Source organism: Canis aureus, chromosome 21 (assembly GCF_053574225.1).
Source record: "Canis aureus isolate CA01 chromosome 21, VMU_Caureus_v.1.0, whole genome shotgun sequence".
NCBI lineage: Eukaryota > Metazoa > Chordata > Mammalia > Carnivora > Canidae > Canis > Canis aureus.
In genome coordinates this window covers 5,263,279-5,280,720 of record NC_135631.1, presented here as the reverse complement: position 1 = coordinate 5,280,720, position 17,442 = coordinate 5,263,279, and the positions used below count along the sequence as shown (strand labels likewise).

Sequence of the window (17,442 nt, the reverse complement as noted above, 5' to 3'; positions counted from 1 at the left end):
AAAAAAAAGATGTGAAATATATATCTATACTATACACATGATATATAATATTACATAGTATAATATATACACTTGTATACACAATGGAATATTAGTCATAAAAAAGAATGAAATCTTGCCATTTGCAATGATGTGGATGGAGCTAGAGTGTATTATGCTAAGCAAAGTAAGTCAGAGAAGAACAAATACCTATGATTTCACTCATATGTGGAATTTAAGAAATAAAACAAATGAACACAGGGGAAAAGAGAGAGAGAAGCAAACCAAGAAACAGAATAAAGAGAACAAGAAGAGAACAAACTGATGGTTACTAGAGGAGAGGTGGGAGGGAGAATAAGTAAAAAAGGTGATGAGGCTTAAGTGCACTTAGTGTGATGAGCACTGAGAGTTATATGTAAGTGCTGAATCACTAAATTGTACACCTGAAACTAATATTACACTGTATGTTAACTGGAACATAAATAAAAACTTTAACAAATAATAATTAAAAAATTAAAATTACTTCAAAAAAGAAGTTCCAAAAGGGAAAATTATTTCCTATATGTTTATGTCTTTAGACATCTTGTGAATTGTAAATATAGTTTCTTCTTCTTCTTTGATATCACCAAGATAGAGGAAGGTACTTTTATGTAGTAATTGAGTTACTGGGAATGTGGATCTAAGTAAAATTTTTAATTGACTGCATTTTAGAAAGCAACAAGAAACACTACCATCTTTTTAAAAGTCCAATGGTAAAATAAATAGTCCAATGGTAATATATTTCATAAACATTTATAACATTACACTGCTCTGATGTAGTTTTTTATTGTTTCCATATTTTACACATAGCACATTTTTTAAAGTAATGACAAACATAAAGATAAAACATCACAATCTAAAAAAAAAAAAAACCCACAATCTATGTTCCAAATTTAACTGGAGGTTTCTTTTAAAAATTATTTAGTGAAATTTGTAAATTACGCATTAGGAAAAGACAGGCCCATTGGATACTCTACAAACCACACAACTATAGAAGATAAGTTTAAAAGCACAAGTTCTCAGATCATTTTGATCTCCTTAAATATGTGTATGTCCTTTAGGATTATTCTCAAATCAAAGGAAAGAACTAAAACCAAGGTCACCTAAACCATACCAACTTTGGCGTATGTTGTACAGTATTAACACTCAACAAAACAATTTATAAAAGCCTCCTTCACACATTATTTCTTTGAGGTAGATAGAAACAAATACTTTACCAAAAATTTCATTTTATATACGTGATAATTTTGCCTGAGGTTGTATACAGAGTATTCAAAGAGGCTATGTTTTATAGATCTGTATTTTATAGATCATCTTTCAGTAGGATTGCCGGATAAAATATTGTATGGAACATACTTACAATACAAAATTACTCATCATTTATCTGAAATTAAAATTTAAGTGGGCATCCTGTATTTTTATTTGCTATATCTGGCAATGCTATCTTTCAGTTTGTCTGTTTCAGAAAATACCAAATTCACTGCCAGGAAAAGATTTAATCTCGTGAAAGTAAAGTAATTCTTTATTTACCTTTTAGGAACTTCCTGAGAACCAAACCATCATAAATGCTTCCCGCAGAAGCAACTGTAAGAAAGAGAATACAAAGAAATATCACAAACAGATTTTATCTAAAGAACCCAATGGGAGCCTAAAAACACTGTTTATAGATACAGAACATTAAAAGGTAACCACTCTGTAATGAGTTTACTGAAAATGGAGGCACCAAAGAAGCATTATGAGGCTACAATGACTCTCAGGGAGCAGAATAACTTCTTAGAGATGAGAACTAAATGGCAAGTCTTTTCACCTATATCCAATACCACGACTGCTTCTTTAGGTAGTACTACTCCCGAGAGAAAGGGATTATAGGAAGACTGCAAACTGTAGTCTGTAATCAGAAAACTTGTCAGTAACCCATATTCCAGTATAAGATTCAATTAAAAATTTTGGCCCTTTTAAACAATTTACTCTCTAGCAGAAAATATTAGACTATCAGGTAAGAATTCTCCATACCTAGAGTTAGAAGTCTAAACATCAGAACACTTAAAGCAAGTCTTTTTTTTTTTTTTTTAAGATTTTTCTATTCATTTGTTCATGAGAGGCAGCGAGAGAGAGAGAGAGAGAGAGAGAGAGAGGCAGAGACACAGGCAGAGGGAGAAGTAGGCTCCCCCCAGAGAGCCCCATGTGGGACTTGATCCCAGGACCCTGGGATCACGACCTAAGCCAAAGGCAGATGCTCAACCACTGAGCCGCCCAGGTGCCCCTTAATTGTTTTTTTTTTTAAGTAAACTCTACCACCAATGTGGGGTTCAAACTCACAATCCTGAAATCAAGAGTCACATGCTCAACTGACTGAGCCAGCCAGGTGGCCCTAGAGCAATGATTCTCCAGCGTAAGAGTGTGAGGAAGGAAGTAGGGACCTAAGAGGGAAAAAAAGATCAGAACCACCTGGAGACTTTCTAAATTGAACATCTCTCCCCCACAGGGTTAACCCACAGTTAAGAATCTAAGAATAACTGCCACAGGAACCAATGAAAACGTGTATATCCCTCCAGAAATGTGTATTCTTCAGGCAGGGAGAAAAGGTTGAGAATAACTGAACTACAGTAAGAGGCAACACCATTATCTAAACGTGTGCTCTCCAAATACAATAACTATTAGATATATGTGGCTATTTAAATTTAAACTTAGCTAACTTAAATTAAAAATAAGATTCCTCAGTCACACTAGCCATATTTCAAGTGGTCATTAGCCAAGTGTGGCTGGCTAATGGTTACTGTACCGAACAGCACAGATATAGAACATTTCTATCATCACAAAAAGTTCTACTAAAATGCTATTAGAGCAGTGCTTTAGGTTTCCAGATTTTGAATGATTCTAGACAAATGGTATTTCAAAAGGCCTGAGCCCAAGTAGCACAGAACATTCAATAAAAGACAATCATCTCGGGGCAATTGGGTGGCTCAGCCAGTTAAGTGTCTGCCTTCAGCTCCAGTCATGGTCCTGGGGTCCTAGGATTGAGCCCCCCATGGGGCTCCCTACTTTGCAGGGAACCTGTTTCTTCCTCTGCCCCTGTGCTCTCTGTTGCTTTCTCTCAAATAAATAAATAAATCTAAAAAAAAAAAAAAAAAAAAAAAAGACAATCATCTCTTTTTTCTTAACATTCCTCACAGGCATACACTAGTTCTAACTTAAGGAGAGTGGGTCACTGGGACAGAGATGGCAGGTGGAGTGGCAGGCCCACACTAGTGATTAGTGAGGAGATGAACAATAATAAGAAAAAAAAATACAACCTATACATCTCACAGTGTGTTTATGATGTTTCTCAATTGCGTATGTCACACTGTTTCTTCAAACATCCTTTTTAGATTTTAACAAGGACCATATCAACAATTGTTGAAAGTGGGTCACTTTTGGTGAATATACTCAGAGAACAATTATCCTGCCTGCTCCACACCCCTTTTAGTCCCTAATTCTCAACTCTCTTTCTAATGTTTCTGTACTAAAGTGCTATCCTTCAAATGCAAAGATAACAGTAGAGGCTTATTTGTAAAGCACATATTTTTAAAGCAACAGCATTCCCCAAAATTCTTTCTGAAGAGAAGATGATATATTTTTAAAAAGAGCTACAAGATCTAATATGTTTGGGAAATGCTGTATACTATAGTCCGTTTTTGAAGATTCACAGTCTACACTGGCATAGCTAAGGTTCTGAGAACATATAATGAAACTCATCTGATTATTTTTTGAGACAGAGAAGTGGGGGAGTTGGCAGCAGCAGAGAGAGAATCTTAAGCAGGTTCCACACCCAGTGCAGAGCCCAACACAGGGCTCAATCTCACACAACCTGAGATCACCACCTGAGCTGAAATCAAGAGTCTAATGCTCAACTGACTGAGCCACCAGGCAGCCCTCATTTGATTTTAACCAGAATTTCCCAAATTTAGATGACTACATAATTCCTTCCTCATAACTCATAAACTGACCGTAGCACACTTTGAAAAACACTGCAATAAATAATATATTAAAGACTTCAACAATTATTGATGGAAAAACTATATAGTGACTTCTCAGTTTCTCTTAATGGATCATTCAAATAATAATATTTGTGGGTGTGTTTTGAGTTGAATTTTGTGCTTCTAAAAGAGATTTTGAAGAACTAAGCCCTGCTACTTGTGAATATGACTTTATTTGGAAATAGGGTCTTCACAAATGTAAACAAGTTAAGATGAGGTCATACTGGTTAGAGTGGACCTAAATCCAATTGTTGTCCTTTTAACTAAGAAGGCTGTGTGAAGACAGAAACATATAAACACAGTGGAGAGTATTTCATGAAGGCAGAGGCAGAGACTGTAGTGATATGCCTACAAGCAAACACCAAGGACTTGCTAGCAACTACCAAAGGCAAAGAGAGAGGCATGGAATAGATTCCTCCCTCAGAGTCTCCAGAAGAAATCAATCCTATTTAGACCTTGATTTTGTACTTCTGGCCTCCATACCTGTGAGGAAATAAGTTTATTTTATGTTTGTGGTACTTTGTTATAGCAGCCTTAAATAACTAATATATGGTTTTTCATCATCAGAGATTTCAGACCAAACACACCATTTCATACATTCAAGTAAAGATGGCAGATTGAACATACACATTATCTTTACTACCTCCTCCTGAAATGGCAGTAAGACAATAGAAAAGGGTTATTTTTTAGAGGAACAAACCCATGAGGATAGAGAAGAGACAAAGATGAGTATAGTAAAATTCTAGAAACTGAAAATCAGAAGGATTAGAGGGAAAGGATTCAGGGGACCTTAAAAATCAAATTATAATCCAGAAAAGGAGGGCACCTGGGTGGCTCAGTTGGGTAAGCATCTGCCTTTGGTTCAGGTCCTGATCTCAGGGTCTTGGGATTGAGCCCCGCAATCAGGCTCTCTGCTCGGCCGAGAGTATGCTTCCCCCTCTGTGCTCTTCCTCTCATTCTCACTCTCTCTCAAATGAATAAAATCTTCAAAAAAAAATAATTTTAAATCCAGAAAATGGAACGGCCAAAAAACAACACGAATAATGCAACAAAATCCCCAAAAGACTCAGGAATGACAGAATCACGAACTTATGGAAGTAGGGGTAGGGAGGGAGCTAAAATAAGGAGAGTTAGTTTAAAAAATGAATTTAAGTAGTCAGCTCCCTTTTTTTTTTAGATTTTATTTATTTATTCATAGAGACACAAAGAGAGAATGAGAGGCAGAGACACAGGCAGAGGGAGAAGCAGGCCTCATGCAGAGAGCCCCAGGCGGGACTCATTCCAGGATCATGCCCTGGGCCACAGGCGGCGCTAAACCACTGTGCCACCAGGGCTGCCCTAAGTAGTCAGGTCTTTAGATTATTTTCTCCACTCAGCATTCTAGGGTCACCTTCCTAACCTTGGTGGGGGAGAAGGAAGGGTTATTCTTTTAAGATTTTATTTATTCATTCATGAGAAACAGAGAGAGAGGCATAGGCAGAGGGAGAAGCAGGCTCCCTGTGGGGAGCTGATGCAGAACTTGATCCCAGGACCCCAGGATCATGACCTGAGCCAAAGGCACATGCTCAACCATTGAGCCACCCAGGCGCCCCAGAAGGGTTATTCTTTGAAAAGAAGAAGCATGAGTTTTCCAGTTGAGGACCAAAGTTGTATTAAAAATAACTGGCCTGAATGAACATAAAGACTGAATGCTGAGTTATCTCTCTTACCCCTCCATCCTAGAACACTTGTAAAATCTGGCTTTTTCTCTGCCTGATGAGAGGCAACAAATTTATGCCTAGAAAAATATAACAGAATATATATCGAACATTAATTAATAGTTATCTTAAGAGGAAGCTGGGATCCCTGGGTGGCGCAGCGGTTTAGCGCCTGCCTTTGGCCCAGGGCGCGATCCTGGAGACCCGGGATCGAATCCCACGCCAGGGTCCTGGTGCATGGAGCCTGCTTCTCCCTCTGCCTGTGTCTCTGCCTCTCTCTCTCTCTCTCTCTCTCTATCATAAATAAATAAATTTTAAAAAATTTAAGAAAAAAAGAGGAAGCATCTGGGTGGCTCAGTTGGTTAACCATCTGCCTTCACCTCAGGTCATGATTCCAGGGTCCTGGGAATGAGCCCCGCATCCCTGCTGATCAGGAAACCTGCTTCTCCCTTTCCTGCTCCCCCAGCTTATATGCACTCTCTCTTTCTCTCTCTCAAACTCTCTCTCTGTCAAATAAATTTTTAAAATCTTTTAAAAAGTAATTATTATCTCAAGGGATGAAATTACTAGAAAGTCTCATTTTCCATAATATATTTCTGTAATGTTGGAATGTTTTATGATAAGCATGTATTTCCCTTCCTTCTACAAAAAAATATGAAAATTATTACATAAAGATCAGAGACAATAAAGACAATAAAGAGAAGAGAGAGGCCCCTATATTTCACATGGGCTGAAGAAGTCCATTTGGCTCAAAATGTCTATGGAACTGGATCTCTTGCCAAAAGCTACTGTGGTCAAGTCCTCTGCTTTGAGTGAAATCAATCCTGCTACCTTGGCCAGTTTATTGGATTAGAATCAATGCATAAACTAATAACCATATACAGACCAACATCACCCTAGCCATCATAACCAAAACTTTCTTATGAATGGTGGGAACTCTGTCCAGTCAGAGTAGAGTTCATGCACAGTAACAGCAAACCAGCCTATCATATCTCTCTCAAGGATATATTGCTAGATACCCAAAGGGAAGAAAGGGCATTTCAGTTCAGTGAGATAATGTCTTATAGAGCCTAAAGTACTATTCAGTCTCAACTGGGACTCAGGGTGACTCCTCTAAGGCTGACAAGATAACTTCATCCCACAGTATCCTTCAGTAAACCTACAGACAGATACACTCTCTTCTCTCTCTTTCACACACACACACACACACACACACACACACACACACGCACACAAGTAACCAAACAAAAAAGGATCACTTCCAAAGTTCAAGACAATAAGTTGTTCCAGGGCCACTCAATGCATCAGCTTCCATCAAGGGTGTAGGCAAAAACGAGAGAAAAAGAGTCAAGTGGAAAAGGTTTATTTTCAAACTAATTGCAAATTACAATTATTAAAGTATGCACCATTTGTCATTTTCCTTCTTTTCCTTTATTTTTTGGCTCTCTTCTAACTACCAAAGTCTGAACATATAAAAGGAGATAAAATTCAATGTAATATAAATATGCTGTGAAAGAGGAGGTTAAAACCAAGAGCAAGGAGATTGTTTCTGAGAATTCTTTTTTTTTTTTTTTTGTTTCTGAGAATTCTTAAGCCAGTAAAATATTCCTCTGAAAAGAGTTTTGTAGAACACATTTGTAAATCTATCACCAGATACTTATTACATAATTATTTAAGTTTTTTAACTATTCAGTAACCCTGGAGTGATAACATGATAAAAGATTATGACTAACTGAAAATTTTAATTATAACAAATCATAACAAAGACAGAAAATCAATTATTTCTTCCCCTACTTACTAGTTGTTACACAATGAAGAGTATTTGCCTGGTGCTTAGAATTTAATGCTTCCATGGAAATCACTAGCTGTCGTTCTAGCAACGTTCCCTTTGATACTCCTGCTGTTTCACACTTCCAGTGAATTATTAAATATTTCAAAATCTGAAAAGGGCAGAATTCAAAGGAAACAAATCTTTAGAAATCATGGTGGTAATAAATTTATGACAGTTGAATTAACAATCCTAATTTCCAAAAAATAATATTCTTGCTTGCAAAATGTCAGATTTACATCTATTCAGAACAAAGCACTGTGTCTAAACAAAAGAAGTAACTAGGAAAGTGACATAAGAAAGGAGACATAAGAAATTAACACAATACTCAACAGGACAGGAAATGGAGACAATAAATTGCTTTATTTAAAGGGTAGGTTCGGGAAGCCTGGGTGGTTTAGCGGTTGAGCGTCTGTCTACCTTAGCCCCAGGGGGTGATCCTGGAGTCCTGCAATCCAGCCCTCATGGGGCTCCCTGCATGGAACCTGCTTCTCTCTCTGCCTGTGTCTCTGGCTCTCTCTCTGTTTTTCTCTTGAATAAATAAAATTTTTAAAAAATAAATAAAAGGTAGGTTTATCTGGAAATAATAATTCGAAAAAATTATGTGGGAGTTTGTTTTTCCTGTTTCTTTTTTCCTCCCCCAAGTAAAAGCCAATATGAAGATTATGAATAAGAATGGCATCTGGTTATGAATCATCTTTATTTTTCATTAAATCATCCTTTCTGAGGATCAGAATACTAGTTAAAAGCACTGGCTTTGGAGCCAGATATCTGGGTTTGAGTCTCTGATGTGCTATGTGATCTTGGGGAAATTATTTAACTCCTCTCTACCTCAGCTTCCTCATTTACAAAAATGAGGACAAAACTACCACGTATGGCTACTGCTAAATGTAAACAAAATAAGAGCAAAATGCTTAACATGGTGCCTGGCATAGATAATAATAGTAAATGCTTAACAGACATTCGCTTTTATTTCTAGTAAGTTTATAAGCAATTAAGACTGCACACAATATTTTAAGTTGAACAGGTTTCAACTGTCCAGATAAAGCATCCAATCTTGAGGAGACAAATTTAAAATATTCTGTATTTAGGGAGCTGCCAAATATATCAATCAATTAATAACCAAAGTTAAGACATACTTAGATAATAATACACTTATACTTGGTGACTTCAATCTAGCGCTTTCTACACTCGATAGGTCTTCTAAACAAAACATTTCCAAAGAAACAAGAGCTTAAATGATACACTGGACCAGATGGATTTCACAGATATCTACAGAACTTTACATCCAAACTCAACTGAATACACATTCTTCTCAAGTGCACATGGAACTTTCTCCAGAATAGACCACATACTGGGTCACAAATCGGGTCTGAACCGATAACCAAAAGATTAGGATCATCCCTTGCATATTCTCAGACCATAATGCCTTGAAATTAGAACTAAATCACAACAAGAAGTTTGGAAGGGCTTCAAACACATGGAGGTTAAGGACCATCCTGCTAAAAGATGAAAGGGTCAACCAGGAAATTAAGGAAGAATTAAAAAGATTCACGGAAACTAATGAGAATGAAGATACAACCGTTCAAAATCTTTGGGATGCAGCAAAAGCAGTCCTGAGGGGGAAATACATTGCAATACAAGCATCCATTCAAAAACTGGAAAGAACTCAAATACAAAAGCTAACCTTACACCTAAAGGAGCTAGAGAAAAAACAGCAGATAGATCCTACACCCAGCAGAATAAGAGAGTTAATAAAGATTCGAGCAGAACTCAATGAAATCGAGACCAGAAGAACTGTGGAACAGATCAACAAAACCAGGAGTTGGTTCTTTGAAAGAATTAATAAGATAGATAAACCATTAGCCAACCTTATTAAAAAGAAGAGAGAGAAGACTCAAATAAAATCATGAATGAGAAAGGAGAGATCACTACCAACACCAAGGAAATACAAACGACTTTAAAAACATATTATGAACAGCTATACGCCAATAAATTAGGCAATCTAGAAGAAATGGACATATTTCTGGAAAGCCACAAACTACCAAAACTAGAACAGGAAGAAACAGAAAACCTGAACAGGCCAATAACCAGGGAGGAAATTGAAGCAGTCATCAAAAACCTCCCAAGACACAAAAGTCCAGGGCCAGATGGCTTCCCAGGGGAATTCTATCAAACATTCAAAGAAGAAACCATACCTATTCTACTAAAGATGTTCGGAAAGACAGAAAGAGATGGAGTACTTCCAAATTCGTTCTATGAGGCCAGCATCACCTTAATTCCAAAACCAGACAAAGACCCCACCAAAAAGGAGAATTATAGACCAATATCCCTGATGAACATGGATGCAAAAATTCTCAACAAGATACTAGCCAATAGGATCCAACAATACATTAAGAAAATTATTCACCATGACCAAGTAGGATTTATTCCCGGGACACAAGGCTGGTTCAACACTCGTAAAACAATCAATGTGATTCATCATATCAGCAAGAGAAAAACCAAGAACCATATGATCCTCTCATTAGATGCAGAGAAAGCATTTGACAAAATACAGCATCCATTCCTGATCAAAACTCTTCAGAGTGTAGGGATAGAGGGAACATTCCTCAACATCTTAAAAACCATCTACAGGGATCCCTGGGTGGCGCAGCGGTTTGGCGCCTGCCTTTGGCCCAGGGCGCGATCCTGGAGACCCGGGATCGAATCCCACGTCGGGCTCCCGGTGCGTGGAGCCTGCTTCTCCCTCTGCCTGTGTCTCTGCCTCTCTCTCTCTCTCTCTCTCTGTGACTATCATAAAATAAAAAAAATAAAAATTAAAAAAAAAAAAAACCATCTACAAAAAGCCCACAAATATAATTCTCAGTGAGGAAGAACTGGGAGCCTTTCCCCTAAGATCAGGAACAAGACAGGGATGTCCACTCTCACCACTGCTATTCAACATAGTACTGGAAGTCCTAGCCTCAGCAATCAGACAACAAAAAGACATTAAAGGCATTCAAATTGGCAAAGAAGTCAAACTCTCCCTCTTCGCCGATGACATGATACTCTACATAGAAAACCCAAAAGACTCCACCCCAAGATTGCTAGAACTCATACAGCAATTTGGCAGCGTGGCAGGATACAAAATCAATGCCCAGAAGTCAATGGCATTTCTATACACTAACAATGAGACTGAAGAAAGAGAAATTAAGGAGTCAACCCCATTTACAATTGCACCCAAAAGCATAAGATACCTAGGAATAAACCTAACCAAAGAGGTAAAGGATCTATCCCCTAAAAACTATAGAACACTTCTGAAAGAAATTGAGGAAGACACAAAGAGATGGAAAAATATTCCATGCTCACGGACTGGCAGAATTAATATTGTGAAAATGTGAATGTTACCCAGGGCAATTTACACGTTTAATGCAATCCCTATCAAAATATCATGGACTTTCTTCAGAGAGTTAGAACAAATTATTTTAAGATTTGTGTGGAATCAGAAAAGACCCCGAATAGCCAGGGGAATTTTAAAAAAGAAAACCATAGCTGGGGGCATCGCAATGCCAGATTTCAGGTTGTACTACAAAGCTGTGGTCATCAAGACAGTGTGATACTGGCACAAAAACAGACACATAGATCAGTGGAACCGAATAGAGAATAGAACAGAATAGAGAACAGGATAGAGAATGGAACAGAATAGAGAATCCAGAAGTGGACCCTTAACTTTATGGTCAACTAATATTCAATAAAGGAGGAAAGACTATCCACTGGAAGAAAGACAGTCTTTTCAATAAATGGTGCTGGGAAAATTGGACATCCACATGCAGAAGAATGAAACTAGACCACTCTCTTTCACCATACACAAAGATAAACTCAAAATGGATGAAAGATCTAAATGTGAGACAAGATTCCATCAAAATCCTAGAGGAGAACACAGGCAACACCCTTTTTGAACTCGGCCACAGTAACTTCTTGCAAGATACATCCACAAAGGCAAAAGAAACAAAAGCAAAAATGAACTATTGGATTTCATCAAGATAAGAAGCTTTTGCACAGCAAAGGATACAGTCAACAAAACTAAAAGACAACCTACGAATCGGAGAATATATTTGCAAATGACGTATCAGATAAAGGGCTAGTTTCCAAGATCTATAAAGAACTTATAAAACTCAACACCAAAGAAACAAACGATCCAATCATGAAATGGGCAAAAGACATGAACAGAAATCTCACAGAGGAAGACATAGACATGGCCAACAAGCACATGAGAAAATGCTCTGCATCACTGGCCATCAGGGAAATACAAATCAAAACCACAATGAGATACCACCTCACACCAGTGAGAATGGCGAAAATTAACAAGGCAGGAAACCACAAATGTTGGAGAGGGTGGGGAGAAAAGGGAACCCTCTTACACTGTTGGTGGGAATGTGAAATGGTGCAGCCACTCTGGAAAACTGTGTGGAGGCTCCTCAAAGAGTTAAAAATAGACCTGCCCTACGACCCAGCAATTGCACTGCTGGGGATTTACCCCAAAGATACAGATGCAATGAAACGCCGGGACACCTGCACCCCGATGTTTATAGCAGCAATATCCACAATAGCCAAACTGTGGAAGGAGCCTCGGTGTCCATCGAAAGATGAATGGATAAAGATGTAGTCTGGGAACCCTGGGTGGCTCAGTGGTTTAGCGCCTGCCTTTGGCCCAGGGCATGATCCTGGAGTCCCGGGATCGAGTCCCGTGTCTGGCTCCGGCATGGAGCCTGCTTCTCCCTCCTCCTGTGTCTCTCCTCCTGCTTCTCTCTCTCTCTATGTCCATCATAAATTAAAAAAAAAAAAAGAAGATGTGGTTTATGTATACAATGGAATATTACTCAGCCATTAGAAATGACAAATACCCACCATTTGCTTCAACGTGGATGGAACTGGATGGAACTGCTGAGTGAAATAAGTCAATCAGAGAAGGACAAACATATGTTCTCATTTATTTGGGGAATATAAATAATAGTGAAAGGGAATAGAAGGCAAGGGAGAAGAAATGGGTAGGAAATATCAGAAAGGGAGACAGAACATAAAGACTCCTAACTCTGGGAAACGAACTAGGGGTGATGGAAGGGGAGGAGGGCGGGGGGTGGGGGTGAATGGGTGACGGGCACTGAGGGGGGGCACTTGACGGGATGAGCACTGGGTGTTATTCTGTATGTTGGCAAACTGAACACCAATAAAAAATAAATGTATTATTAAAAATATTCTGTATTTAATTCCACTATTTATAAAAGCACACTCTCACTTCCACACTAAAGTATCACAGGGAAAATTACTACCTCTTTTAAGGCGAGGAGATCTCAGAGAACTTGGGAATGAAGATCCTAATTTGTACCCAAGTTTCTAAGAATGGCTTCCAGACATTTCTACAATCCAGCACTTTCCTTCACACAGCCTCTGATTTAGTGTGCTCCCCTCTGTTAAGATCTTCCCGCAGTGGCTTTATCCGTAGATTGCAATTGGGAAAACAACACTGGCCTGGGAGTCAGAAGCTCTGGGTTCTAGCCTAGCCTCCGTCTGTAAAATCGAATCCTTCAACTTGGAGGATAAGGCCTTGAAGGCAAGAGGACCGGGCGAACGCTCAGGGGCCGTCAGGTCAACCCTGTCAGGCCTGTGGTTCTATTCTGTCTAGTACCCCTTACAAGACCAAGGGCTAAGAATGTGAGCAGGTGGCGGCTCTGAGGGTGCTGCCATGGGTGAACTCACGCAGCGTGGCGGCACAGGCGGGAAAGTTCCCGGGACCGCGCGGGGTGGTAGAGGCCGAGGGGGAGGCCTCTGCACCACCTTCCACCACCCAGACCCAGGCCTGCGCCCCACGCCACACGAGTCCGCCTCTCTCCTACTTCGCTCGCCCTGGCCTCGCCTTGCGCCCGAGGCTGCCCAGTAGTCTTTCCTGCGCACCCCCTCCGCCCCGGGGAGAGGCCCCCTTCACTCCAGGCTGGTTTCCCCGGCCCTGACCTGGGTGTCCGCGAACGCCTAGCAAACACTTCAGCTTCTGGGGCCTCGGTCTTCTGGGCTGTGAAATGAGGCGTTCCCCCAACTGAGGCGCCGTCCCTCATCTGCTCCTCACAGCACCGTGTGGGGCCAGCGAGCTTCCGCCGAATCACCCCACTCCCACCTCAGGCACCACCAGACCCCTCTCCCCAAACTTTGCGGTTCGCTCACGAAACCCTCCTCAGAGGGTCCTTCTCGGCCTTCTCTCCTCCCTGGCATCACCTCGCATACTGCCACGGCCGCCCCTTCCATGGCGCGGGGGCAGCGGCAGCGACGCCCACCACCTGCTGCCCGCTGGGACGTCGACCTCCGCCGGCGCCCACGCCAGGCAGCGCAGAGTTCTTCCCGCCCGCGCGCGCGCACGCGCGCCCCGCCCCCTGGCCCACCGCGCGTGCGCACTTCACGCCGCACCGCCCCCAGGCCGCGAGCAGCCAGGGCTTGCCCGGAGCGGTGGGGAGGTGCCGGGAGCCGCGAGGGTCGTGGGCGGACGGATGGGCGAGCCGCCGGGCTGGGGAGAGCCTGCGGGCTGCGACTGAGGCTGGTGGCTGCGGGAACGAGGCCAGGCGAAGACTCTCCTTCCTCTGGAAAGAGACTTTCCCACAGTCCCGCCGAGGTGCAGCCCTCAGCCGGGAGGAGCTGCTGAGGCCCGGTGCGAGATCCCCAAGCCTGTTCTTGACTCCCCCGCCGCCTCACCTCCTGCCGGGGCTGCCCCAGGTGCCCTAGACCTGCCTCTGGTTCCCAGATTTAGCAAATAAAATTACAGGACGGCCAGCTAAAACTGAATTTCAGATTTAAAAAAAAATGTTTTTAAGCTACGAATATCCCTCGAAATCCTTGGGACTTAAGTATACTAAAAAATTATTCGCTCATCTGAAATTCAAAACTAGGCATCCTGTATTTTACCTGGCAACTGCCCCAAGCATGTCCCCAGCCTAATCCCAAAGTGCCTGGCCAGCCCCAGGCAGGACCTAGAACGCCCCGCCCCACGTTTGGCTCTGCACTAAATATGCCAACGGCAGGAGCTGGTTTTCACGGGCTTCAGCTGACTCGACAAGCTCTGGGATTTTCAGTGTTCCCAGCTGGAAGGAAGATATTACTCCAGACCAGCTGCTGGACTTCGGGCAGGTTCAGGGAGGGACGTGGTGAGCGGGGCTTGAGCCCAAACTGATAGTCTGGCAGCTGGTTCCCCAGGCAGCTGAAAGAAAACAGGTGAGAGAGATTCTTGTGTAGCAAAGAGTTGCCCAAGGAGAAGGGTGGGACAGGGTGTTGGCTGCTTTCCTTCAGGGAAAATTCTTCCACCCCAACTCCAAGAAGCCAGGATTGGACAGAACAGATGGGGGAGCTGGCAGAGTGCCCACCCAGTACACAACCTTGGTGCTACTCCAGAGAACGTGTCTGCTAAGATCTGAATCATAGCCTTGGCCAGCCCATGGCCAGTGCCTTTGACCACCTTCTCCAGCACAATTGCTCACAGGTAGACCTACTGGAGAAAGGTAGCTTTTATTTCTGGAAAATTCATCATAAAACCATCTCAGACTTGATAAGAAAGCTGGCATTAGGGGAATCCTTGGAGCCTACCTCTCCCTTTCACTGTCTTCTCTCTCCGGTGTTCCTTTTAGGCAAAGGAGTTGCCAAGGAGAAGGGAGCTAACATTTATTGAATGACTTCATGTTGTCTGACACCACTGGCTCTTTACACAAGTTTTTTCACTCTCACAACTATCTTGTGAGATCCTTACTATATTCACTATCCATCAGTGAGGAACCAAGGCGCTGAGGATGGCTCTTCAAAAATATTTCCCATAGAGAGTTCTGGCTCAGCAGGAAATGCCCCACCTTGAGAGCGGCATTGGGAATGAAGGGTGGAGGAACAGTTGGAAATGTAGAAGTACCTCAGATGAATTGGTTGTCCTGGCTTCCAGCTTTTGGTCTTGGAGTGAGCTTCAGGGATGAACATGCAGTGGAGTACCCAACACCATCCTAGAGTCAGAGGAAATCTAACAGAGGCCAGGGACACAGCCACCTTCCATACTGGATGTGGGCAGAAGTGAGGAGGGGAGCCTTTGATATGAAGGCCTGCCATCAGGACTTCCATAGTATAAACCCTTTTAGTTAAGCAACATGGTGTTGTTTGTTTAGGTAGGCTCCATGCCCAACATGGGGCTTGAACCCATGACTCTGAGATCAGGAGTCCCACACTCAACTGGCTGAGCCAGCCAGGTGCCCCCTTTAGACAAAGTTTGATGCGGACTTGACGTTTGGTGGGCATCTACTCTGTGCTAAGTGGTCTTCACTTTTTCTTATCTGTTTTAAGTCATCCTCCCAGTATTGTATGGAAGGTGTTATCCTTGTTTTATAAAGAATGAAGATGAGGTTCCAAGAAGAGGTTGTATGGCAGTGAGTTGTAAATGGAGGGCCAGAATCTGAAACAAACATCTCTTAACACTTCTTTCTGCTCCCCAGCGCATCTCCTACTTGGATGTGATTGCTTGTCTGAGGTCTGTGGTATAGGAACATTAACTCTACCATGTAAAGCCAGTCCCTCCATTCAAAAACTAAGGAATCAATGAACTTAGATGCCCTCCTCTCCCACAAACTAAGGTTTGAATGAACGGAAGCTCCTAACCCTTCAATATGTGCCCCATCCTGCTTGGGGTCTGGTAACTAATATACTATTGGACTCTGCATTATTAAAATTGTTTTTACTCAGATCCCATCCTCAGAGAAGTAGAATGTCAGAGTCATAAGGGACCGTAGAGGTTATCAATTACCTTCAATCGAGGAAGAAATTTGAGTTCCAAAGTTAAGGTCACTTTAGTCAACCAGGTCAGCCAAGGAGCTTTGGGATGCTGCTCTGGACATTTTTAGCCCTGGTGTTCAGGGTCTTATTATTAGTGTCTTCAGGGGGCCAGTTATCCCCAGTCCTTGGACTTAGTGGCATATTAATTCTCCTTAATATGCAGACATTTATGCACCCATCTCAGTATTTAGAATAGTGTTGCATGTCTGCTTTGAACATCCTGCATATTCTGAGAAGAAATCCTCTGGATAGAAGAGACCCTGTCTAAAGAGCCCCAAGTTGGTTCTGACCCAAACCCAAGGGTTAAAGTGGAACCAGAAATCTAAGAAATGCTGCCAGGTCAACAGTGACATTTGACATTTTAGGAACTGCTGAGCTGTCTTTCCCTTTTAAATGTGCCCTCTCTGTGTATGTCATTCCTAGACACCTCTTAGGTCTACCTTGTGCTCAGGCTCCTTTAGAGCATTCAAAAGCCCTGAAAAGATAGACCATAGGAACTGAAATGGAAAATATCCCTGAGGTCTCCTTTATCGGACTGATGCAAAACTAAATCCATTTGAGAAGTTTCTTTCCCCCTGGGAAACTACTAAAAGAGGCTGTTTCCCATACACGCAATAGGAAAGGGTTAACTGCTTCTCTCGGGTCCTGAGCCAAGTCTGTCCCCCACCAGTTCCCATAACCGGGTTTCCTGAAATGGAGCAGGTCCCAGGTGCCTCTCCACTAATCACATCCTTGGAAATGGGGCCAGGAAGCTCAGATTAGCTCATCCCTTCACCTTCTTGAGGCCTTCTCCACCTGGAGCACAGAATCTGGGGCAGCTTTGCTACTCACCTCCCTCTCTGCTTTCCTATCTGGGGTCAGACAGGGATGTTCTCACAGAGGTATGTTAGGTTTCGGGGGCACTAGAGGCCATAGTGGTGCCGACTTTTGTACCAATTCTTGGACTACAGCATTTGTCCTTCCTCATTCTAAGACTTATGGGCAAAAAATTCTCCCCCAAGACAATACTAGAGTTTGTATAGATGGAGTATAATATTTTCTTCACCACTTTTCCCTATGT

The 17,442-nt window shown here is 41.9% G+C and overlaps 1 protein-coding gene across 1 annotated transcript in view; it reads right to left on the bottom strand.

Moving 5' to 3' along the window:
- Positions 1-13,947, bottom strand: part of TOP6BL (TOP6B like initiator of meiotic double strand breaks) — a 105,601-nt gene extending 91,654 nt beyond the window's left edge. The window contains 3 exon segments of the mRNA XM_077862577.1: positions 1,549-1,602; positions 7,530-7,671; positions 13,806-13,947. Of these exon segments, the coding sequence (XP_077718703.1) occupies positions 1,549-1,602; positions 7,530-7,671; positions 13,806-13,835 (226 nt within the window). The 5' untranslated portion in view covers positions 13,836-13,947.
- Between the last annotated feature and the right edge of the window lie 3,495 nt (positions 13,948-17,442).